This window comes from Aedes albopictus, chromosome 3 (assembly GCF_035046485.1).
Source record: "Aedes albopictus strain Foshan chromosome 3, AalbF5, whole genome shotgun sequence".
Lineage (NCBI taxonomy): Eukaryota > Metazoa > Arthropoda > Insecta > Diptera > Culicidae > Aedes > Aedes albopictus.
Genome location: NC_085138.1, coordinates 354,561,468 through 354,585,915, shown reverse-complemented (window position 1 = coordinate 354,585,915; position 24,448 = coordinate 354,561,468). Strand labels below are relative to the sequence as shown.

The 24,448-nt window shown below is 39.7% G+C and overlaps 3 protein-coding genes across 3 annotated transcripts; 1 reads left to right on the top strand and 2 right to left on the bottom strand.

Annotated features, from left to right (window-relative positions):
* Window positions 1-902: 902 nt before the first annotated feature.
* Window positions 903-2,873, bottom strand: LOC115267720 (mitochondrial genome maintenance exonuclease 1). Its single transcript, XM_029874895.2, has 3 exons — window positions 2,711-2,873; window positions 1,838-2,635; window positions 903-1,774 (listed from the first exon to the last, which is right to left on the bottom strand). The coding sequence occupies exons 2-3, from the start codon at window positions 2,608-2,610 to the stop codon at window positions 1,477-1,479; spliced, it is 1,071 nt and encodes a 356-aa protein (XP_029730755.2). The 5' UTR covers window positions 2,611-2,635; window positions 2,711-2,873; the 3' UTR covers window positions 903-1,476.
* A 9,371-nt stretch (window positions 2,874-12,244) lies between these two features.
* On the top strand, window positions 12,245-13,643 carry LOC115267740 (uncharacterized). The gene is made up of 2 exons (XM_029874947.2): window positions 12,245-13,327; window positions 13,391-13,643. Exons 1-2 carry the CDS (start codon window positions 13,216-13,218, stop codon window positions 13,603-13,605), a joined length of 327 nt encoding a protein of 108 aa, XP_029730807.2. The 5' UTR covers window positions 12,245-13,215; the 3' UTR covers window positions 13,606-13,643.
* Window positions 13,644-13,685: 42 nt separating this feature from the next.
* Window positions 13,686-24,448, bottom strand: LOC109408794 (neuronal acetylcholine receptor subunit alpha-9). Its single transcript, XM_029874893.2, has 9 exons — window positions 24,297-24,448; window positions 24,036-24,236; window positions 23,673-23,957; window positions 23,305-23,605; window positions 23,037-23,250; window positions 22,796-22,979; window positions 22,589-22,729; window positions 13,900-14,066; window positions 13,686-13,830 (listed from the first exon to the last, which is right to left on the bottom strand). Exons 1-9 carry the CDS (start codon window positions 24,379-24,381, stop codon window positions 13,711-13,713), a joined length of 1,698 nt encoding a protein of 565 aa, XP_029730753.2. The 5' UTR covers window positions 24,382-24,448; the 3' UTR covers window positions 13,686-13,710.

Below are 24,448 nucleotides of genomic sequence, written 5' to 3'. Positions count from 1 at the left end.
ATTTTCATTTTTTGTCGATTTCTTCGAACAAAATCCGAATAAAATTGAGGTTTTTCATACAATTTTACTATACACATATCATCATGGTGCAATTGTTTTGGCAGCTCTTGGTAATTGCATTTTTCTTTAACCGATTCTGCATACATAAACGAGCATTTGAACGGAATCTCCCCGCGGAGAGTAGCGGGGAGCGATTTGTAAGACACTTTGAAGCCGAACTGTAATAATTTCTCGTACTAATGACATGTTATGTCAATTTTGAAGCCAAAAGTGTTATTATGATCTTTTGCTCCATTGCAGATGTCTGATATACACAAGAACTTACAAATAAACTTTTGAAAGCAATTGAATTATTATATCAATAGACTTTTGTAATGATTGAACTTGTTTGTGTTCTTTATCAAAAATTCAGCACTTTTTCCATCAGCAGCTATTCAGTGCTGTAACAAGATACAAAATCAATATTCCTATTTTTTTTAAATGTCAGTTAGTGCTCCTAGTATTATGGATGAATGCTCAATATACTGTATCTCATATAAGACATGTTCAAAAATTGAGTTTCTGCCAGCTTTTCTCAAAATTGGACCTCTGTGCGCCGGCCAAGCGAATTATATTTACTGCTGGCTTGCAGGGTCGTTCACCGACCTCTTAATTCACATTTGAGCCAGCTTAGAGTCCTTACCTGTCACTAAGATGTTTTTTTATCTGTATTAAAGAGATTTTTAACCCTAGGCTATTCATCTCGGGACCCACGCTTTACTTCCCTTCCGAAGGAAGAACTCACATTTTGTGAGTTTGTCGGGAGTGGGATTCGATAATCAAGTGCTCTAGCCATCACACCAGGTCCGCTCTGTTACATCCAATATATAGGGATACGGCGTACATTAAAACACATCTTGCTCCGTTCACAGTCTCAACATTTCTGAATATATTTCACATAGAATACAACACAAACTCGAAAGGTGACTCAGTTCTCGCTACTCGATCGTATCTCATTCTCTAAAATACATGTATTCGAAAGGTAGTATTACACTACCATAACACGCTCCACACTGGGATGTTGATCAGCCACCCCTAACGTGGGGAACAGATGCTAATGTAAGCCGCTCTTCCTGGAGATCAGACGCTCAGGTTTGAAGAAGCATTTTTCGCCTTCCCTGTCAGTTTACGACCAAACTCCCGGGCCTCCTTCGCAGTTTCTGGCCCATACCGGGGTAAAGATGGGATTGGTTAGGAAGAGACTAGTGATCTCAAATTGACAAAATTCAAATTCTTTTAAAGCGTACTCATCTACTCAAATCCCGAAACTGTTGAAGAAGCGCCCGAAACCTTTTACCTTCCCGTACAAATAATGTATGTTCCTTGGCTAAAATTTAGAAAAATCAAACACAAGCTTATTAGATAAAAATCAATGTTTTACGAGTCTATTTCATTAACTAAATGCATCAAAGATTTATTCAATAATCAACCAAAACATCAAATGGGTTCCGGCAAGGTATTATCCCGGTACCGAATCCAATACTCCTGCAACCGTCGCAACCAAACCGACCAGTATTTCTTCAGCTTATCCGGGCTTAGCAAATGCACGTGTGCAGGGTTGCCACTGGTGTAAGCTACAAACACTGCTCCACCAGCTATGTCCAGCCCGCTGAATTCCGGATCCGCTTTCAACGCCCCGAGATAGGCACACAACTGGACCGGAGCATCGTACGTTGCCGACAGCGAGGATTTTTGATTCTCGGACGTCTTCCACTCGATGATGTGCAGTTTGTTGCTGAAAAAAAAACAAGGAACCTTGATTAAAATGACCGCACGTAAAAGAATTAGCTGAAATTACTCCAACGAAGACACACAATCCACAACTCCGTTGTAGTGAAGAAACGGATGGTAGATCTTCCTCTCGATCACCCGAGCTGGCCTACCAACGCGTTCCAACGAACCGTTGATGCTGGTCCATAAATCCCGTGCCCGTTCCAGTTTATCCCGATCGACATCCTCCTGGTTGAGCCAGCTCTCCAAGCAGGAGTGGAAGTTGCTGCCTCTCTCAAACGTGGCCTTCTGGAACTCGGCAAACCCCTCCTCGCCAAGTTCGGCAATTTTGGATGCCTTCCATTTTAGCAAAATCTGTCGAGATGATTCCGACATTGTGGCAGTTAGGATTTTGTTTACCGAAGGCGATCGGTAACGGTCCGTCTCGTACTGATCGTGACGGGTCCATGTTTGCTCCAGAGTTCCATTTGTGGATGGCGCTAAGGGGAATGTTAGAACCGAGCGAAGCTCTTTGGCACTGAATGGGATTTCAAGAGATTGTTGCAAGATATTTCCCTGCGTTTCGATGTTTGAAGACCGATCTGGCGTTTTGATTGGTTTGTCTCTTTGCAGCAGCCAATACATTTCGGAATTATTACCGATATGATTGGCGGACTGACGGTTAGACTTTAATCGTGCTGGTACATCCTCTGTTTCCTTCTTCACAACGGCTCCAAATAGAGCTTTGTTCTCGTAGTTCAAATTTCGAATGACGCGCGCCTTCTGGTTGAGCTGTTTTGGCTTTGGGTCAGTCTTTTTGATTGCCGTGGCAAAGTTTCTCACGATCACAGACTTGATCATTTTCACACTGAATACATTGATTTTCCTAGAGGAAAGAATATTAGCGCGTTTCGAACGAAATTTGATTCGTACAGGTTGAATTTTTAATGAATAAACTTACCTAACCGAAATGCTACCGCACACAAAATCACACAACACCGGACCGGCGATTGAGAACGAGACGATAAGCTACAAACGGTACAAACATAAACAATACAAACGCTTGATAGACGATGAAAGCGTTTGTGCTTGTACGAACAGATAAATGTTTCACTCTGTGAAAGGTAGATAGAGCTGCGGTGTTCATAAGAGCCCTATCGGAACAACAAAAATGAGCGAAATGAAATTTTAAAAATAGTTCTGGAGGTATTTCTGCAGAAATTCATACACAGCTTTCATACGCAACTCTCTGTGAAACTTCTGGAGGAATCCCTAGTTGAATTTCTGGAGAAATTAAAAGCTACTGTGGAAATTTCTGAAGAAAATTTTAGGAAGAATGTCCAAAATAAATTCCACAAAGTCCAAAATTTTCAATGAACTTTTGAAACATATTCTCAAAAAAAATCTGGAATAGTTTTTGAAGGCATCGCTGAAAGTTTTTAAACGAATCTCTGGAGAGCTTTCTGAATAAATGTCCAACGAAATTTCTGAAGGAATCTGTGATTTTTTGAAAGAATTCCTGGATGAATTACTGCTCAAATTCATGGATATTTTTTTTGGAAAAAAAAATTGAGGAATTCAAGAAGTAAATCATGCAAGATACTTCGAAAGAATTCTTTGTGGAATTTGTAGAGCAGGAGGAATTTCTTAAGAAATCCCTGAAAAAAATTTACAAATGAATCCATGGAAGATTTTTTTAAAGAATCCGTAAGATAATTTTTGGCCGAATACACTAAATTCTCTAAATATTCTAAAGATGTTTTTAAGAAATATTTTTAAGAAGAATTTCAGAAGAAATTTTTGGTAGGTAAAGGATTCTCCAATAAACTCTCCAAACGAACGCCTAGAGAAATTCTCTAACTTCTCAAACAATCTCTGAAATGAGTTGTGACAAATCATGGAGGAATTGTTGAAGCAATTCATGCCAGATTCCGTAAAAGTATTCCCACTGACATTTCTGGAGGAACGCATGTAAGATTTTCTGAAATAATCTATTACAAGATGATTTGATTTGGGAAGCTTTCTTCGGAGACCGACGTAATAAAGTTGAACATTCTGGGTTCACTTACTTTTATTTTACACCACAGAATTGCAACAAAAGGCGACCGAGCAGAGAGCGGTACAAACCTACACAATTCATACAGAAAGAAAAAAATTGAAGCAATTCGTAAAACAATCCCAGATTAAATAAATCCCTGGAGACAATTTCAAAGGAATCTCTGAATGAATTCCTGAACTTTTTCAATTTTTTAAGATATTTATGCAAATAACGTTATTGTGTATGTGCATTGCTCAAAATATTGTCTATTGAATCAAGTATACCTATTTTTGGAGACAAAAGATTTCGATCGTAACAAGCTAGTGAGATAGTGATTCATTCGTTATTTATCGAGAATTACTAATTTATGCCGAGCCTCCGAGCCTTTTATCGAAAACTCAGTTTTCATGCAGTTTTTATATGTTTTGGTACATTTTAGTATACAATTTGAATAAAAATAAAATAAAAAAAATGCTTCGATTTGATGTTACAATTCGATTTTATAGACACTTTGAAAATTAAAATGTCTATACTAAATCAAGGAATACTTGTACGAATGTGTACCTGGCTAACAGAGCTGATTGGCTCTATATCCTCTTATAGAGCTGCTCAAAAGCCACTTTTGGCGAATTATTTGGCTGATATACGGTTATCTTGAAAATATTGTACCAAGTCTCTGGAGCGAAAGTTGTCAAAAATGAGACAAAGAAAAAAATGTTTATCTTAGAAGACACATTCCCAGCGTAATGGGACACCGCGAGGAGCTAACTTTCGTGAACAAATGACGTCTGCAATCGAATATAATGTTCATGACCATATGGTTTAACAGGTTTTATAACAAGCTTATTAGATGCACTTCCTGATGCAATACTTGTTCTATGGGGTTTTCGTTCCAATTTACTTTATATAACATGTTACATTTCGTAACGGGACACCATCGCAGAAATCTTCTTTTTAAAATTTTCAAACTGAAATGCGTATATCAGCTCTGCTATGAGGTTTTGAATAATAGAGCCTTCTAGACATTTCTTCTTTGGATTGATGTGAACAAGATTGCCGAAGCGAGTTTCACTGAGAAATGTATAGTTTAGGATATATTCTTGATTTAGTTTTTGGAGCGCAGCGTTACGCTCGTGTGAAAACAGTGTTTTGCAAATGGTGTCCTGTTACGGCGAAAGACATCTGGTTGTAGATCAAATGCTTTGCTAGATAGAATGTTGGTGTCTTCGGCAATGTTTTTCAGACAGATGGTAGCTGTCCAGCAGGACACAAATAGGCCTTCAAACCCGCTCTGGCCCTATGATGGCCATTGGAATGGGCCCTGGGGAACCTGTTTCGAGTTTTATTTAGCCTTCACGTACCCGACCCCCGACAATTCATTTTCAAAATGCTGGCATTTCGCCAATTTTCATCCGATTTTTTTAACGTCACCCTCAATTGATCATACATTGGTGCTAGTTTATTATGCATAAGTGGCCATGCAATATCCGGAACCATTCCGGCAATATTCCGGATTGTGCTGAGGTCAGGAGGTTGCCAAAATGGCTAAAAGTGATTACATACTTCGTGTGTTGTTGTGTTTGAACCATCGATTTTCAGCGAATTTTTTGTTGCGAACAGTGAAACACAACTGCGATAACCAGATTTGAATTTGTTGGCCCATCCGAATCCCCGTGACAGGTTCCGCGGGGCCTCATTGGGGACACTTCTGGTTTTCAACCTAAACATGCCGTGCGACATATCAATCTTCATAATTTCGAATGACTGAGTCAGAAACGATAGACAGAAGTATGTATCAACTAATATGGCCCGGAACATATAGCACAGGTTCCACTGGAGTGTCAACGGGGACATTTCTGGTTTGCAAAATAAACATGCCGAGCGACGGAGCAATCTTCATGATTTCGAAAGAATGGGATAGAAAAAATTGACTTAACCCTCTAATACCCAATGCCGCCTTTAGACAGGGTATAGTTTGAGCATTTTTGTAATTTTTGTTTCGTGGAAAATCATTTTTTTTTTATATTTTTGGCTGATATTTAGGACTGTGCTGTAAATCTCAAAATGGTTTTTGGTGTATTTTAAAGCGTATTTACATTTTTTTTAAAAATCATTGAAAAATTGATGTTTTAGTCACCTTTTAGAAGTCATTGTTTATTTTGTATTGCATCGCTACAATTAACATATTTCAATTTTTTCCCAAATCATTCTATCCTTGTTTAATAGTTTAAGGGAATCGAATACACTCCAATATTATTTTCCTTAAAATTACACGGAAAATAAAATTTTATGTGAAAAAAAAATTAAAATATTAATATTTCAACAATAATCATAAAATCTTAAAATGTTTTCATCTCAAAAAATCCGTTCCCTTAATTGGCTTCCAGGAAGAATATAAAAGTATAGGGGTGTTCAAAAATAAAAATTAAAAAAATCAAAAACGGAAATTCACGAAATCGAGAATTAAAAAGAATCATCTTCCGAAACATGTTTAAATCGATTTTAGATGACGAAAAATGATGTTTAGATCAAAATCAAAAATTTGGGTATTAGAGGGTTAAGTATGTATCAAATGATATGGCCGCTCCGTAACACCTGGAACAGGTTCCGTGGGGGCCTCTCAAACACAATAATACACACGAAATAATCACTTTTAGCCATTTGGCAAAACAGGCGTCAATTGCACAAGATACTCAGAAACAGTTTTGTTGTCAGCATCATCCTACTGAATAAATAAGTATAAAAGCGAGGACTCTTATTTAGTAGTCCAGTCTACACATCCTGCCAAATATTTAACTTTTATATCGTTTATTTATCTAACTGGTTCTATCGATTGCAAAACTTCCTATCATTTTTTTATTTAATCATTTATTTGAAGGCTCATGCGCCATGGGAATAAAGGAGCCAATTTCATTTGAAATAAATTTTACATTTTGATGGGGATTTTTCTTTTATTCTATGTTAGTTTTGGGGAACCGTTGAACTTGCCGTTTGGTCGAGGTTAGAGAGAACAAAGTTTTTTTTGAGGGTATGGGGTCCATATTTCGTTGATATTTAGCTAATCAGTAACGATACAAACATGATTTCGAGAAGAAAAAGAGGTTGACTACCAAAACGACAAGAGGGAGGTCGCTAGACTTTCAATCAATGATTACTAAATTATGTTGTCACAAAAAGTAATGCAACGCCATATTCGTGATGCATTTTACACTTTTCTGTATTTAATAAGAATATAAGCTTCAAAATATGTTTTTCATCATAAAAGTGAATTATACGGTGATGAATGGAGTAAAGAAGGAATGCCAACCATCACTTCGGGATCTTCAAGTTTTGAACGCTGTGTGATTCTATAAACCTTTTTATACATCATGGTGGTAATTCATTGAACATGTTCAAAAAGGTTATAACATTTAAAGAGTATGCTGTCACCACAAAACTCAATAAAATACCACTTTTATTACTGATCCACCAGAATACCTGCCCTTTGTTTACGTAGTTTTCGTGAAGAGCTGAAAAGTGGGCTTTGTTCCAGTAGGGGCGTTACACCAAGAAGGATAATGAAAATATATACACCCTATAATATAATTTCATCATGGTTACAGATTTTTGGTTAAATATTGGGTCAAACCAAACTTTATCCACTTATGAATGTCTTTAAAATTTTCGTAACGGGACATCATATCTACGTACCCATTGTAACGCCTAAGATAACGCGTTGATCAAGGTAACCCATATATTGGAAGAACGGTCTCCACGTTAGTACTCGTGAGAATCCTGAAAATCATGTTTCTAAAGTTCGTAATAAGTTCGTTATTACAACAAATAAACTATTTTCGTAACGGGACACCATTAAATTGCGGCTATTTCAAAAAGTGCTTAAAACATATAAAACCCCATTTTTATGAAAAGTATCCTTTTGATGTATAAAATGTACGTTATTATACTAGGGTAAAAGCTCCCTTAGTGGAGGTAGTATCAATAGTGGTGGTAGTGGCAATTTAGTACTATTTCGACCAAAAATCATGCAAATGACATTTTTAAAAGATGCATCATACCTAATTAATAACATTCATTCGATTTTATGTTCAGGATTTGTCGAAAAACCTATTTTAAACAATTATTTTCCTTAATTTTTCTGCTCCTTTGCACCTATAGTGGCGGTAGTGTTCCTATAGTGGTGAGTCCCATAAGAATTCAATGGGATGCGCCACTATAGGAACCAATGTTAAATTTTACCTCCACAATAGGAACCGTTACCTATAGTTGGTGCAAGTGATTTATTAGCAAAAACTGAAATAAACAATGGTTTTTACATTTTTTCCAGCAAATTTAAGTGAAAAACTATCGATTAACGTTTTCAAACTTTTTATTTTATGGTATTATCAATTTTATTCAATTATTTTACTACAACGTGCTACTAATAACACCACTATTGGTACATTTACCCTACATTAATGAAAAATAGGTTCAATGTTTTCGAACTTTAACATGCAAGCAGGCATATTTGAAAATTATTAATGAAAAATTACATTTTTCTTACATAAAATGCAGTTACTTCACCTAGCTATTTAAATAAGATACCAATCAAATTTTAAGTAAAACAAATGGTTTTCCTAAGATTGAATCTACCCTTTTTCATATGCTGGAAAGCTTGGGGCGAAACAATCACTTTGAAATTTCACACCCTTGGCGAAGAAAAGTGCGTGGAACTGTTATTTTCTAACTTCTTTCGTTTCCATTGAAGTTGCTTTTTTGCTACTCCATCCAGATTCTAGTTATTGTCCTTCGGGTTCCTGATCGAAAGTCCAAGTCCGTTGCGTTTCCCATCTGCTCCGCCAATGCACCATGGCGACAGTGTGATCATAGTAGTATTTAAACCGTGAAAAACAAAATAGTTTGGGTATTTCGACGGTTCAAAATTATATGGGTGGATCTAGGGGTAAGCTTGGTGGTGACGATTGCAGGAATTGATGCAGGAGAAGCAATATTTATATAGATGATCGGGTGACGTTTCAGAAGAGGAGGGAAATGAGCTGGAGTTCGTCTTTTTTTTGTAGGGTAACTTATCACTGCGACCATTTCTCTGATCTATTGTGATACACCACCCACTTTAATGTTTAACAGTATCTCAAGGCGATAGGTCACATGATTATCGGTATTTTCCCAGCAGGGAATAATATATCGTATAAAATGAATTACCTTACAAGGGGATAACGACCATATATCAGAGGGCTGTAAAAATCCCTTGTCAAAATACTTAACCCTTGTGGTATAAAGCACAATACAGTCACATAGCAAATGTTCAGAGGTCTCAGTTTCCTCATTGCAAAAACGACAAACACCCTCTTCGACTATTTTGATAAGCCTTAGGTGATATTTAACTAAACAGTGGCCTGTTATTAGGTATTTCTTTGACAGAGCAAGAAGTTTTTGTGTAACAGAAATATTTGGAGCAATCAGTGACAAGCAGGGCGCAGAGGCTGAAACATGTCGCATTTCGTCTTGACCGCGTTTTTGCATTTTTCTTTGTGTTTACGTTCGTACTTGAGTGGATCGCTGGAAAGAGTGAACGGTCGTCGGTCGTCAGTGACAAGCAGGGCGCGGAGGCTGAAACATGCCGCATTTCGTCTTTACTGCGTTTTTGCATTTTTCTTTGTGTTTACGTTCGTAATTGGGTGGAACGCTGATGGAAGAGTGAACGGTCGACGGTCGTCAGTGACAAGCAGGGCGCGGAGGCTGAAACATGCCGCATTTCGTCTTTACCGCGTTTTTGCATTTTTCTTTGTGTTTTTTGTTCGCACTTTGTGTAAACGATCGACGATGGCTCGGTGGCAAGATACCACATTGCCCGCATCATGGTGCTCGTGTTCGTCGTTATTCCGAGTTCGGAAATGCTAGCATCCAAGAGATTGTTTTTCAGTGCGTCGGGTATTCTCGCTTACGTATTTTTTTCGGATTCTTCGATGGACGATCGGAGAATCAGCGAGTGGTGTGAACGAGTGCACATTTTATATGGTTTAGACCGTTTGCATGCTGAGACCAAAGCCAAATATAGAAAACCAGCTGGTCAGGATTACCCGGTGAGTTCGTTCCTTATTATTACTTTTTATATTTGAACATGACATATATGGGGATTTCGGAGGGGTAGCCTAAGGAAGTTAAATGAACTGGTTTCCGGGCAAATGTTCGTGGGGTGGCCAGACTTTGTCACGAGATAACAATTATCATGTTGTTTTCCGAAGGTCTCCAGTGAATTTAGCTTACCCTGCTACAACAAACCATCAGGTAGATCATTCCGTTCCGGTATGAGTCTGCAGCCATAGGTAATCCTTGCGCTGATGGTGGGTACACAATCATCATCATCATCATCAACAGAAATATTTGGAGCAATAAACTATTTGGATTGTCATGCACCTTGGGTGTTATTCCAGTTGGTTATCATCATGACCTTAAGCCTGTTCCTGAGCTCCATTTTTATGGAACATGGAGAGGTCTCCAGTTAGCCTAGTGGTTAAGGCTATGGATCGTCCATCCGAAGACGGCGGGTTCGATTCCCGTTCCAGTCGGGAAAATTTTCGCGACACCCTGGGCATAGTGTATCATTGTACTTGCCTCACAATATACAAATTCATGCAATGGCAGGCAAAGAAAGCCCTTCAATTAATAACTGTGGTAGTGCTCAAAAGAACACTAAGTTGAAGCGAGGCAGGCCAAGTCCCAGTGGGGACGTAGAGCCATAAAGAAGAAGCAGAAGAAGAAGAAGAAGAAGAAGAAGAAGAAGGGGAAGTCCCACAAAAAGGCTCTGGCCCTAGTACAGGTTTAGATGATCCCATTCTTGCAAGTTCATCTGCTTTTTCATTCCCATCTATTCCATGGTGACCAGGCACCCAGTAAATGTTAATGGAATTGTTAGCAGACAATTGTTGCAGCAAGAGGACACATTCCCATACCAACTTCGAAGTACATGTGTATGATTTTAAAGCTGCTAAAGCTGCCTGACTATCCGAGAAAACGCATATGTTTGAATGTTTGTATTTTCTTTTTAAGCAAATAGTAGCGCATTCTAGTATTGCTTGTATTTCAGCCTGGAAGACGGTTGGCCATCTACCCATAGATACTGACAAACTAACACCAGGGCCATTAACTCCAGCTCCAAATTGATCGATTTGTTTCGATCCATCAGTATAAAATACGATTGATCCTGGACGAATTAGCGGTCCTGGAGTTCGTCTTAGAACTAATAAACTATGAGAATCGTGTCTAGAATCACCACAATTGCTTGAAAAAATGGAAATATTAAGAAAACCAGATTCCATTATCTGTTGAACAACAGCATTCCGAGCAGTATTCCAATAACAAAAATTATCCCGTTCCTCCAACCTCGTCCGATACGGATGTTTAAAGTGTATTTATCATGACCGACTTGGGTCTGTTTTGGCCGAAATCTATTTTGATTGATTTCAACGTCATGTGCTTCAAGCTCTGTGACAGCACTGACAAACTTCTTTACAGCTTGTAGGCTTTATATGGGCTTACAGGGCTTATTTTAGTTCTTACTGTTTATAGAGCCTATAAGCATTAGGAATGCTTATATAAAGCTTTTTAGCGCTGCAAAGCTGTTTAATGGCCGTTATAATGCTCAGAATAGTGCTTAGTGGTCACCTGGGTAGGCTTAAGCGCCTTCTCTCGCTCTCTGAAAATAAATTATAAACCCAACTACGCCAAGAGCGGATAAGAAAAATGGTAAATTAATTCAAAACATTCAATTAGAAATCTAAATGAAAAAGCGAGCGATCAACAAACAAACAAATTGTTTGATTTTTACAAAAGATCTCTCGAAGCATGCTAAATTTCCTGCACGTGGCTGAATCCATACCATATGCTGTATCCGTATCATCGGCAAACACTCTTTCAATTACATCTCACGCGGATAAATTATAGGTAAGTAAAGTATGTCCCGAGCAGAAGAAAATATCAACAGCATAATAAAATATGTTATTTTGGCCTAATAACTGTAAAATGAAATTAGTAATTTTTATGTTATTAGCATAACATATTATGTTATAAACTTGTCTGTCATAAGCGGCAAAATAACAAATATCATAACAAAAAAATGTTCATAGAAGAATAATTCAATAACATGTTTTGTTAGATCAATTACAACTTAATAACAGGAAATTTGTGAACATGTTACTGTTGTGTTATTCTTCATCACATATTTGTACATTCTATATAGCAGAATAATAACTTAACATGTTCTACAACATAATATATTATTGAAATGTTATCTTGTGGGTATATCTCAAAAACTTGAATATAACAAAATAAGATTGCCCAACAAAACATGTTATCAAAAAGAAATATTGTGATAAGTTAACAATAACAAATTATGATATAAAAACAGGCTATGTGATTCTGTTGTTATCAATTTGCTATTCTCCTCTGCTCGGGGTATGTCTGCTATCGATAGCCCCAGTCACCTACATGAACCGGTACGACACAACAATCACCGGCAGAGGAAAAGTTTAACAGCTCATTATCGGACTAACAACATGGGGCTCTTCATAGGTATACCCTAGCTTTTTCGCATCACAAATCAATGTAATTTTGTGTCATCTTGATTGAAAGTTCCGACCGTCTACGATAGTCACGATGCAGTGTTAGTGGCACGTGCGGCTACTGAGCAATTTGACGAGAATGATCGAGTGTTTCACAAACGGTGTTTATTCGTTCGAAGATCGGGCTCTTTCGTATGGGATCGCCGAAGCAGATTATCTAAGCATCTGTCCTAAGGCGGCGCAATCAAAAAGAAGATGCAAATATGACCCAGTGAGGGACCTGATCGGATGATAGTCCTTCATATTGGTTACCCCATCTCGGTCGATGAATGATGATGCACAGTGGGAAAAACGCACGAGAGTTTTCTATCTAATTACATCGATAAGGTGAATGGGAAATTTCATAAAAAATACTTACGTTAGTGTATTTTATCCAAATGGAGATGTGAATTAATATGTGTAGTAATATCAAATTCTAAGATCACATAATCTCACTATGCTCACAGTTTGATAATTCATTATTATTTATTCATCACGTACTTGGCGTTCGGGCGCATCTCACCTCGTTTGCACGTGTGAGTTATGACTTGCTTCACAGCCTAATCGCCGTCTTTTTCGTTAAACCTCACTCCTTCGTTTTTCAAACTTGGTATTTTTCCTTTTTGTTTGACTGTCTCTATCTTGGAGGCATTTCAAATATTCAAAACTCGAAACCAGTTGACTGAATGAAAAGGTGGTCCATTCGGAATAAAGATCCACTTTGACTATACGAAGGGTCGCAGTTCAAGTTGGGTCGTGAGACTTGGTGCATCACATTTTGGAGTCTACTGTTTTCGAAAACGCAAGTGTTTGATTAGAAAGCGAGAAGAGATGGCTGGCGTTTGGGTGCAGTTTGTGTTGTGCTTGGTATTCGCCCAGTTGGGTCATCTATACCCCCAGAACGGAAGCTTTGTTCGGAGAGATGTCCGAGAGTATTACTCAGGTGATTGATTTGTGACAGTGATCAAGTAAGCCCTCAAAATTTGACCAAATTAGTATGTTTTAGAACCCATAAACAACAATGTGGTGCGAAAGGATTTCTTCATACTGGAAGTTCCCGAAGAAGCTATCGAAGATGAAATTGAGGAACATATGGCCGTTATGATGGAAAGGCGAGCCAAGCAGCAGTTGGCGTTGGATCGATTCATTCTGAAGCTGTACGAAGAGTTTAGGAAGAGAGAACGTGAGGGTACCCTGAATACCTACCGTCAAAGGTTGTGACATATATAAATTAGTTAATAAAACGTGTTGTATTACTAGTGGTAATAGTGTATTTCTTAAATGAGAAATTATCTAATTCACATTCAAACCTGTTTAATTCCGTTTTTACATCTTTTTGAAGACTGATACCACGAGTACAACGGCCATGGCCAAAAAGGCCACTCTATCCAAAATTTTGACCAGGTCACGCTTTTCGATATTTTTCCGGTGTAAGCTATCGTAATTCTGTAAATTCGAAGAAAATTTGCATACATTCATTTAGTTATGTTTCAAACAAATCATGTTCCAACTTACCGCTCCGCCATCTAATCGGAAAGCGATCCGCAAGTACGGATAACTAACCAGGCGGTTCAGCCATGAATCGGGTGCCATTTTTCCACCGTAGGATTGCAAACACTTATCAACGATGAACAGGAATACGCAGACGAATGAGAAGCTCAGGCTGTAGTGGAAGAAGACGACTGAAAAAGTAATGAAAACAACGATAAGTACTTGAATGCTAATTTTAAAATAATGCAAATTATTGAAATTAGGAATATTCTTCTGAAAATCTTACAAGTCCATCCTTACAAAGTTTGGTATCAGGTATCAGTAGGTCGGCTCCAGAGGCACGTTCTCCTCCACTTGGGGAATTTGTGCCACCGACTTGAACATGAGCCTATTCATAAATTACCCGAGATAGTAGAAAATGAAAGAGGGACGGGATTGGGGTAAGGACAGGCGTACCACAATGAGTTCAAGTAACACCCTGCAAAGAGCACTATAATAACGCATAAAATGTAAACAGAACCTACCCAAGTAACCACGCTGTTGAAGCTGTACGTATTGCATAAATAACGCACATATTAACATACATTACTCTATATAAACCATTAAAGCTGAATTAAAGTGGGAAGTGGCGCCACTATTGTTGAATTACGATTATACCAGTATAATCGTTAGTCAGCAATAGTGGCACCACTTGTCACTTTAATTCAACTTTATTGGGTCTTCTTCTTCTTCTTTATGGCTCTACGTCCACACTGGGACTTGGCCTGCCTCGCTTCAACTTAGTGTTCTTTGAGCACTTCCACAGTTATTAATTGAAGGGCTTTCTTTGCCTGCCATTGCATGAATTTGTATATTGTGAGGCAAGTACAATGATACACTATGCCCAAGGAGTCAAGAAAATTTTCCCGACCGGAACGGGAATCGAACCCGCCGTCTCCGAATTGGCGATCCATAGCCTTAACCACTAGGCTAACTGGAGACTTCAATTGGTAATATAGGGCAGTGCGTGCCAATATATGCGCTTTATATATGCAATACTTACAGCTCCAACAGCATGGTTACTTGGGTATAGCTTTTCACCATAGAGGGCCAAGAACAACCAAGAACAACACAACATCCTACATGAAAATTCATGTTTCGGAAAACATTTTCACATATGTGTTAACCGAGTACTGTGTAAAAACTGAACAATAACATATCAAATGATAATCGGATTCACAGCTATCACATACAAATAAATCAGCCTGATGAATATTCACCAGCCACTGCTTTGACCAGCATGCTGCAATTCTGCTTAGACAGATTTATAAGATACCTTTTCCACACCTGGAGATGGTTCAGTACAATACAATTTTGTTGGATGACATGATAAATATCAAACTATTTAAATATTGTTCAAACTGGATGGCCAAAAATACCCACAGCAACTTCTAATTTCTCCAGAAATTTCACTAGGGATTTCTTCAGAAGTTTTCAAAAGAGTTGTGTAAAAAAGTTGTGTATGAGATTCTACAGAAATTGCTCCAGAAATTTCTTAAGAAAATCCTTCAGAGATTTACCCTATTTTTTTGGGACTTTTCCAAAAAAAAATTGGTAAATCCTTCGGAAATTCCTTTAAGAATTATCTCAAAAGATCTTCCAAGGACTTATAGTAAAAATTCCTCCAGAGTTTGCTGTAGAAATTTCTTCTGGGACTCTTGAAAACTCATTCGAGAATTTTATTCAGGGATTGCTATAGAAACTCCCCTAGGGATTCCTGCACAATTTTTTTCGATTGATTCTTTCAAAAAATCTCCCATGTCTTTTATTATAAATTCGACTAATATTTTTTTCACAAATTTCTCCAAGGATTACATTAAAATAAAACTTGCATATGTTTTTCAATAATTCTTTCATGGAAACTTTACATAAAAAAACACGAGTTCCTGGAAAAATCTCCCACAAATTGTTAAAGAAATTCTTTCTGGGACTCCTTTATAAACTTCTCGTTTAATCTAAAAAATCGTCCAGGAAATCCTTAAAAAAAATCAGTCTAAAATTCTTTCACTAAATCTTCTAGTTATTAGACTTCAGATCTTTAATATATTCTTAAGAAATTTTTCCAAGAACTTCTCAAGAAAGTCTTGCACGTACTAGCGTGGCTCAAAATACCATATGTCAAAAAGTTCGATGGCCCCCCTTCTCATTTCGTTCTATATGACGCCACGATGCTCTGGTCAAATTTTCAGCTAAATCCGTTAACATTTGGGCGGTGCTAAACTCATTTGAATTTTGTATGGGAGTTTATATGGGAAAACATCGTTTTTAGCATTTTTCTCATGAGGGGCACTATTTTTACTTAAAACACATAACCGATTGTATTGAACTATAGTCTCACATGTGCTGAAAAACTTTGTCGAAGACCGCAAAGTCATCCGAAGCTTGTAGGAAAAGATATTACACGCAGACCATCTGGTGGTGCTTAACATTTAACATGTAAAGGAATAACAATAGCAATAAAATCTCATTGAATGGGCCCGTATTGTCTAGGCTATAGCTTTTTTCGCAAGTGTCTGATCACGTAGTGGTCTTCGACAAAGGTTTTCGGCATATCCCAGGCCATATTTCTATAGGATTGATTACGAGTTTTAAGGGAAATTGGAGGAACCCCTCAGAAGAAAACTGCAAAAAACGATGTTTTCCCATATAAACTCCCATACAAACTTCAAACAAGTTTAGCACCGCCCTAATGTTAACGGATTTAGCTGAAAACGAAATGAGAAGGGGGCCCATCGAACTTTTTGACATGTGGTTTTGCCATACAAGCTTGAGCCACCCTAACGTACAGCTTTCAAAAATGTTGCATGGATGCCTCTCAATATTTCAAGAACTCCTTTCAAAAAATTACAAAATATATTTTTCCAGAAATTCATCTACGAGTTTCTTAAGATTTTTTTTTTCAAAGAAATTCCTCTAGAAATAGTTCAAAGCTGTTCAAAGCATTTATCTTGAAAACCTTCCATGAACTTTCTCAAAAATACTCCATGGATTTTTCTTTAAAAATGATTCACGTATACATTAAGAATCAGACATTCAGAACTCCTTCAAAATTATCTCAAAAGCTTTTTAAAGAATTTTCTCCAAGCATTGCTTAAGAAAGCTAATAAGAGATTATTAAGGGAATTCCCAAGATTTCTTCACATTCCTTTGGATATTCCTTCAAGACATTTCTTTCCCAGAAATTGCTCCAAGGATTTCTTGAGAAAGTCTTAGCAAATCCTCCAATGGTTCCTTCAGAAATTGTTCTACAGATTCTATCAGAGATTATTATAAGGATTTTTACGGAAAGGCTGGAAGACCTTCTTGCAAACATTCCTGCAGAAATTCACACTGAGATGTCATCAGACATTCCGTCGTGTATTCCTCTATGTATTTTCTCAGAAATTCCTTCAGGATTTTTTCCAAAGGCATCTCTAGGGTTTTTTCTATAGATTCTATGGAGAAATTTATTGCAAAAATAGTTAAAATTTGTATTAGGGGATTTCTTCAGGATTTTTTTTTTCAAAAATATCTTCAGGGGTGTTCAGGTGTTTCTTCAGGTATTCCCCCTGGAATTTCTTCAGATAATCCATCTATGGATTCTTAAAATATTCCTGTTTTTTTTTCAGAAATTCTTTTAGGAATTCATTTAGAAATTTCTTCAGATTTTGTTTTAACTCCCTCTGAAATTTCTTCAGAAGTTCCAGCCGTTCCTTCAGGAATTGCTCAAGTGGCTCATTCAGAGATTCCTCTAGGAACTTTGCCATGGGAATGTATCAGTAAAGGGGTGCTGAAATCGAGGAAACTTTGACTAGCTAGCTCTGATTTTACCATGACAGTATTGGAAATAATTTAATTTATCACACATCTTGTCAGTAATCTGCCGAAGCGTTACAATGGCCTTTTTATGGAATTTACTACAAACTTTGGAATTTAATCAGCTGAATACACGCCAAGGCATCTACGGAAAATATCAGGAATATATTACAATTCTCGGCACGGTAAAGGCTGGGTATGCTGCGCAATTCAGATCCCATTGTGATCCACTAGCCTCTGCTCAGCAACTCCTATCCCTACCTCCACGCGGTACCGGCCGGAAACTATGAGCAACCTTAGGGAAGATCGGATAACCAACCCCGGTGGGAACTTTGGTCGTAGGCTGACAGGTAAGGCGGGGTTTGCTTCGGCAAACCTGAGCGTCTGTTCTCCAGGAGGAGCGGCTCACAACAGCGTCTGATCCCCATGTTAGGGGTGGCTGATCTGCGTCCAAGTGCCAGGGAAGGACTCTAAGCTAAACTGTGCACCCAGCGAACAAAAAGGACTTGCGATTGGAAACTCGGTACGTGGAACTGCCGATCTCTCAACTTCATTGGGAGCACCCGCATACTCGCCGATCTACTGAAGGACCGCGGGTTCGGCATCGTGGCGCTGCAGGAGGTGTGTTGGACAGGATCCATGGTGTGAACATTTAGAGGTAATCATACCATCTACCAGAGCTGCGGCAACACACGCGAGCTGGGAACAGCTTTCATCGTGATATGCAGAGGCGCGTGATCGGTTGGTGGCCGATCGACGAAAGAATGTGCAGGTTGAGGATCAAGGGCCGATTCTTCAACTTTAGCATAATAAACGTGCACAGCCCACACTCCGGAAGTACTGATGATGACAAGGACGCATTTTACGCGCAGCTCGAACGCGAGTACGACCGCTGCCCAAGCCACGACGTCAAGATCATCATAGGAGATTTGAACGCTCAGGTAGGCCAGGAGGAGGAATTCAGACCGACGATTGGTAAGTTTAGCGCCTACCAGCAAACGAACGAAAACGGCCTACGACTCATCGATTTCGCCGCCTCCAAAAATATGGCCATACGTGGCACCTTTTTCCAACACAGCCTCCCTTATCGTTACACCTGGAGATCACCACAGCAGACGGAATCTCAAATCGACCACGTTCTGATTGACGGACGGCACTTCTCCGACATTATCGACGTCAGGACCTATCCACAGTGTTTTATTTTGCCGATTTCATGCGCTTTTTTAATAACGTTTCAACCGATGATTTTAGCGATATAGTTTCTTCGGAGAAGTTTGTACATTAGACAAGGCGCATCTTTTGACATAAAGAGTTGAATGATCAATCCACCTATAAGTGAGATGAAAAAAATATTTTTTCAAAAAATGCAGATAGACGTTTCATGTCTTCGGCAAAGTTGTGCAAAATGCAATTTTGAACAACTTTGTCAAAGACGTCATAATGCTGAATCTCATACTTTACGAGATATATAGCGTTGTATGTGCATGACCCCTAGAAATCATATATTTCATCATAACTTTTTAACGCGATTTTTTAGATTTTTTTCGTCTTCTACAAAATTGTTTGGAATGTAAAAATACATGTTTTTGCTGAACATCGAAAAACGCTAGCTTTTGAAATAACAAAGTTATTTACAAATTACTGATTTTTATAGGGTAACTTTGAACTCGTGTTACTTTTTTCGGCGCAAAATGGCGCAGAGAACAGTTTCGAATAATGAAACCACTATATTTCTACTATATCAAAATGGCTTAAACTTTTGTATACAAGTGTATTCTTTATGTGTTATGGTAAATAAACAAATAATTATCAGATATTGAAATTATATAAAAATTTCTTCATTTAACGAGATATAAGGTCGCAATGTTCAGCAAAATTGTGTATTTTTATATGCTCAACAACTTTCTAGAACATGAAAAAATTATTTTAGCGAATTATAAAAAAAAACATATTTAAAAATCACTCTGAAATTGATTTCTATTTTAACTTTTAATCTATAAATTTTACATTATTTGCATTTTCTGCAAAGTTGTTGAGCATATAAAAATACACTATTTTGCTGAACATTGCGACAATCTATCTCGTTAAATTAAGAAGTTATTAAATAATTTCAATATTTGATAATTGTTTGTTTATTTACCATAACACATAAAGAATACACTTGTATACAAAAGTTTAAGCCATTTTTATATAGTAGAAATATAGTTGTTTCATTATTTGAAACTGTTCTCTGCGCCATTTTGCGCCGAAAAAAGTAACACGAGTTCAAAGTTACCCTATAAAAATCAGTAATTTGTAAATAACTTTGTTATTTCAAAAGCTAGCGTTTTTCGATGTTCAGCAAAAACGTTATTTAAAAAGCGCACGAAATCGGCAAAATAAAACACTGTGCTATCGTGGCGCCAACATCGACTCCGACCACTATCTGGTGATGGTCAAACTGCGCCCAAAACTCTCCGTCTTCAACAATGTACGGTACCGGCGACCGCCACGGTACAACCTAGAGCGACTGAAGCAACCGGATGTCGCCTCAGCATACGCGCAGAATCTCGAAGCCACGTTGCCAGACGAGGGCGAGCTCGATGAGGCCCCTCTAGAGGACTGCTGGAGTACAGTGAAAGCAGCCATCAACGACGCAGCCGAGAGCACCATCGGGTACGTGGAACGGAATCGACGGAACGAATGGTTCGACGAAGAGTGCAGAACGGTTTTGGAGGAGAAGAACGCAGCGAGGGCGGTAATGCTGCAGCAAGGGACTCGACAGAACGTGGAACGTTATAAACAGAAGCGGAAACAGCAGACCCGCCTCTTTCGGGAGAAAAAGCGCCGCCTGGAAGAAGCGGAGTGTGAAGAAATGAAATTGATGTGCCGTTCCCAAGAAACACGGAAGTTCTATCAGAAGCTCAACGCATCCCGCAACGGCTTCGTGCCGCGAGCCGAAATATGCAGGGATAAAGACGGAGGCCTCTTGACGGACGGACGTGAGGTGATCGAAAGGTGGAAGCAGCACTTCGATCAGCACCTGAACGGCGTGGAGAACGTAGGCACGGGAACCCACGGCAACGGAAGGAACGACGACGCCAGTGCAGCGGAGGACGGAAATGAACCAACTCCCACGCTGAGGGAAGTTAAGGATGCCATTCACCAGCTCAAAACCAACAAAGCAGCTGGTAAGGATGGTATCGCAGCTGAACTCATCAAGATGGGCCCAGAAAAGTTGGCCACCTGTCTGCATCGGCTGATAGTCAGGATCTGGGAAACCGAACAGCTACCGGAGGAGTGGAAGGAAGGGATAATCTGCCCCATTCACAAGAAAGGCGACCATTTGGAATGTGAGAACTTCAGGGCGATCACTATTTTGAATGCTGCCTACAAAGTGCTATCCCAGATCATCTTCCGTCGTCTGTCACCTAAAACAAATGAGTTCGTGGGAAGTTATCAAGCCGGCTTCATCGACGGCCGGTCGAAAACGGAGCAGATCTTTAGCGTACGGCAAATCCTCCAGAAATGCCGTGAATACCAGGTCCCAACGCACCACCTGTTCATCGACTTCAAAGCGGCATACGATAGTATCGACCGCGCAGAGCTATGGAGAATCATGGACGAAAACGGCTTTCCTGGGAAGCTGACTAGACTGATCAAAGCAACGATGGACGGTGTGCAAAACTGCGTAAGAGTTTCGGGTGAACTATCCAGTTCATTCGTATCTCGCCGGGGACTGCGACAAGGTGACGGACTCGCTCATGCCTACTCTTCAACATCGCTCTGGAAGGTGTGATTCGATGAGCCGGGCTCAACAGCCGGGAAACGATTTTCACAAAATCCGGTCAATTTGTGTGCTTTTCGGACGACATGGACATTATCGCCAGAACATTTGGAACGTTGACAGAGCTGTACACCCGTCTGAAACGCGAAGCAGCAAAGGTCGGACTGGTGGTAAATGCCTCAAAATCAAAGTACATGCTGATAGGCGGAACGGAACACGACCGGTTCCGTCTGGGTAGTAATGTTACGATAGACGGGATAATTTCGAGGTGGTGGAGGAATTCGTCTACCTCGGATTCTTACTAACAACAACGTAAGTCGTGAAATCCGGAGGCGCATCATCAGCCGAAGTCGGGCCTACTACGGGCTCTAGAAGAAACTGCGGTCGAAAAAGATACACCCACGCACCAAAGGTACCTTGTACAAGACGCTGATAAGACCGGTGGTTCTCTACACACACGAGACATGGACGATGCTCGAGGAGGACCTACAAGCACTCGGAGTTTTCGAGCGACGCGTGCTAAGGACGATCTTCGGCGGTGTGCAGGAGAACGGCGTGTAGCGGAGAAGGATGAACCACGAGCTCGCTGCACTTTATGGCGAACGCAGCATCCAGAAGGTGGCCAAAGCCGGAAGGATACGGTGGGCAGGACATGTTGCAATAATGCCGAACAACAACCCTGCAAAGTTGGTGTTCGCGACTGATCCTGTTGGCACAAGAAGGCGTGGAGCGCAGATAGCACGATGGGCGGACCAGATAGAGCGCGACTTGGCGAGCATCCGGCGTGACCGAGGATGGAGAACGTCAGCCACGAACCGTGTAAGGTGTAATACTAAACTGTTGAATTTGATGTAATACTAAATAAATGAAATGAATAAAACGGTCGTCGATGTTTTCCTCTAGAACTAGTAATGAAATACCTAGCGGCTCCATCGAACTCCTTCAGCGCAGCAATGGATGCCAGAAGGAGGCGCATGATAACTGATATAGTTTGACATCACATAATTATAGGATGTAATGTATTGATTCGCTTAAATTATGTGCACTTTAAATTAAAAATAATCTTTCCAAATGTGAGAAATCATCGTTTTCAATTAGATTGCCTCTACTTACAAATTTTGGGATTCATCGTCGCCGGTACAAACACAGACATCTGCAGGAACGTAGCGATCAGCATCAGTGTTCCAATTGTGTTCACAAAAACTCTAAGCATCCCATCTAGCCAGAAGGCCACCAGTATCATCACGCTGGACACTACAAAATTGATAAGAAAATGAATATTTTTTGGATAGGTGAAACATATTTAAATGAGACTCTTACCAAAGTAAGGCGCATAGAGAATGGTATCGTAAAATTCGTTGGTCCGTCGTAGATGTAGTCTAAGAATCTGCTCCTGTCGGGGGCTTCCATCCTTCAGCAGAAATATTTCATGCGTATTCTCGAGCTCATGCTTGGTGATCTTTTCAACATTCCAGTCCGATTGGATGATGTTCGGATGGAAGCTCTACAAAATAATCAGTTTAATCATTTCTTTAAGACTTCGAGACTTGTAGTCACTTACCACAGCATCGGACATAATCCTCAGCGGTGTTGAAGCATGTTCCGTAGCCAACGCTAGATCACACTCGTTGGCCTCGTTTGGCCAATCGGGCGATTCGCGTAGCGCGCAATACGTTTCCGTCGAGATTTCTTTCGACACCCATTGGAAGCGCCCGTCGTAGGTAAACGATACGTAGTCCAGTCCGTACAGTTCGTTCAGCTTTGATTCGGCATCGCTGTTAAAAGCAACATTTGAAACATCTAGAATCGACTTAAAAATCGGAACTTACTCTCTAACGAACACACTCGGCGTCCAGGTAAGATACTGAAACCCGACCAGCCTGGTGATGTTGCCATGATCCTCCGGAATCCAGGTAGTTCGGTTGTCGAACCAGGACGCCCGGAGAAAGAACCTCGTTTCCAGCGTATTCTTCCAGGAATCGTACGCAACACGAGTGAATACCAGCTGTTTGATTTCTACCGGCGTGTGCAGTTCGGGTGCGGTAAAGCTTGTATTCAACTGTAAGTCGTAGATAAGCTTTTCCCTGGGACTCAGATCCTTCGATGGTTCGAATAATTCCAATTCCGTGGCTAATCGTTACGGGAACAAATTGATCATCTTATCTCAGTTTACACACTCAGAACTACATATACTCACTTGTTTCATCATCCGAGGGACAGTCGTAGAACCACTTCGCCATCGTAGATCCCCAAGAACTGAAACTCAGATACTTAACCTCAATGATGCTCTTATCGGACGCAGACATCAGCGGTAGCTCCTGCCCTTCGATGCCGACCTCGATCAAGCCTTGCTTCGTTATTCGTATTCTCAACGGTAGCGGATCGATCGCAGACAGCACTCCCTTCGTGCTTTTCGTCTTGAGCGGGTTTTTCTTGCGCTGTTTTCTTATCTCGCTGAATGTGTTTGCTCCCGCGCCGATAACTGCGTGGGAGAAATATGTAACGAGATGACGAGGCTTGGCCGTTTCTTACAGGATATGCGGTAAATTTCGATACGAACCTATCTCGTAGACCTGTGATTCGGGACTGTTCGAGTCCGAATCCGAAAGGAGCACGTGGGCATCCTTGGCGGTCACCACGAACAACCGAAGATTGACGACTGTTTCATTATCCGGGTTGTGATTGTCTAAATCCGCCAGTTTGAAATAGGCGTGGTAGTTGTAACCACTTACTGCGTTGTACTGTTTGCACTTGTCCAAATCTACATTTTAAATTGATTCTTTAACGTTCAGCTGATGAAAACAGTGAATTTTAAAGTTACCTGCATAGGTGACGTTGTACTTGCTGTCCGCTAAACCAAATCCGAATAATCCTGCCGCCAAAGATAGCCACAATATAAGCCACATGATGAATAAGATCTAAGTGTCCAGCTTCCGGAGCTCAACTTGTATCCGTTCTGGTTGAAATGAAGTG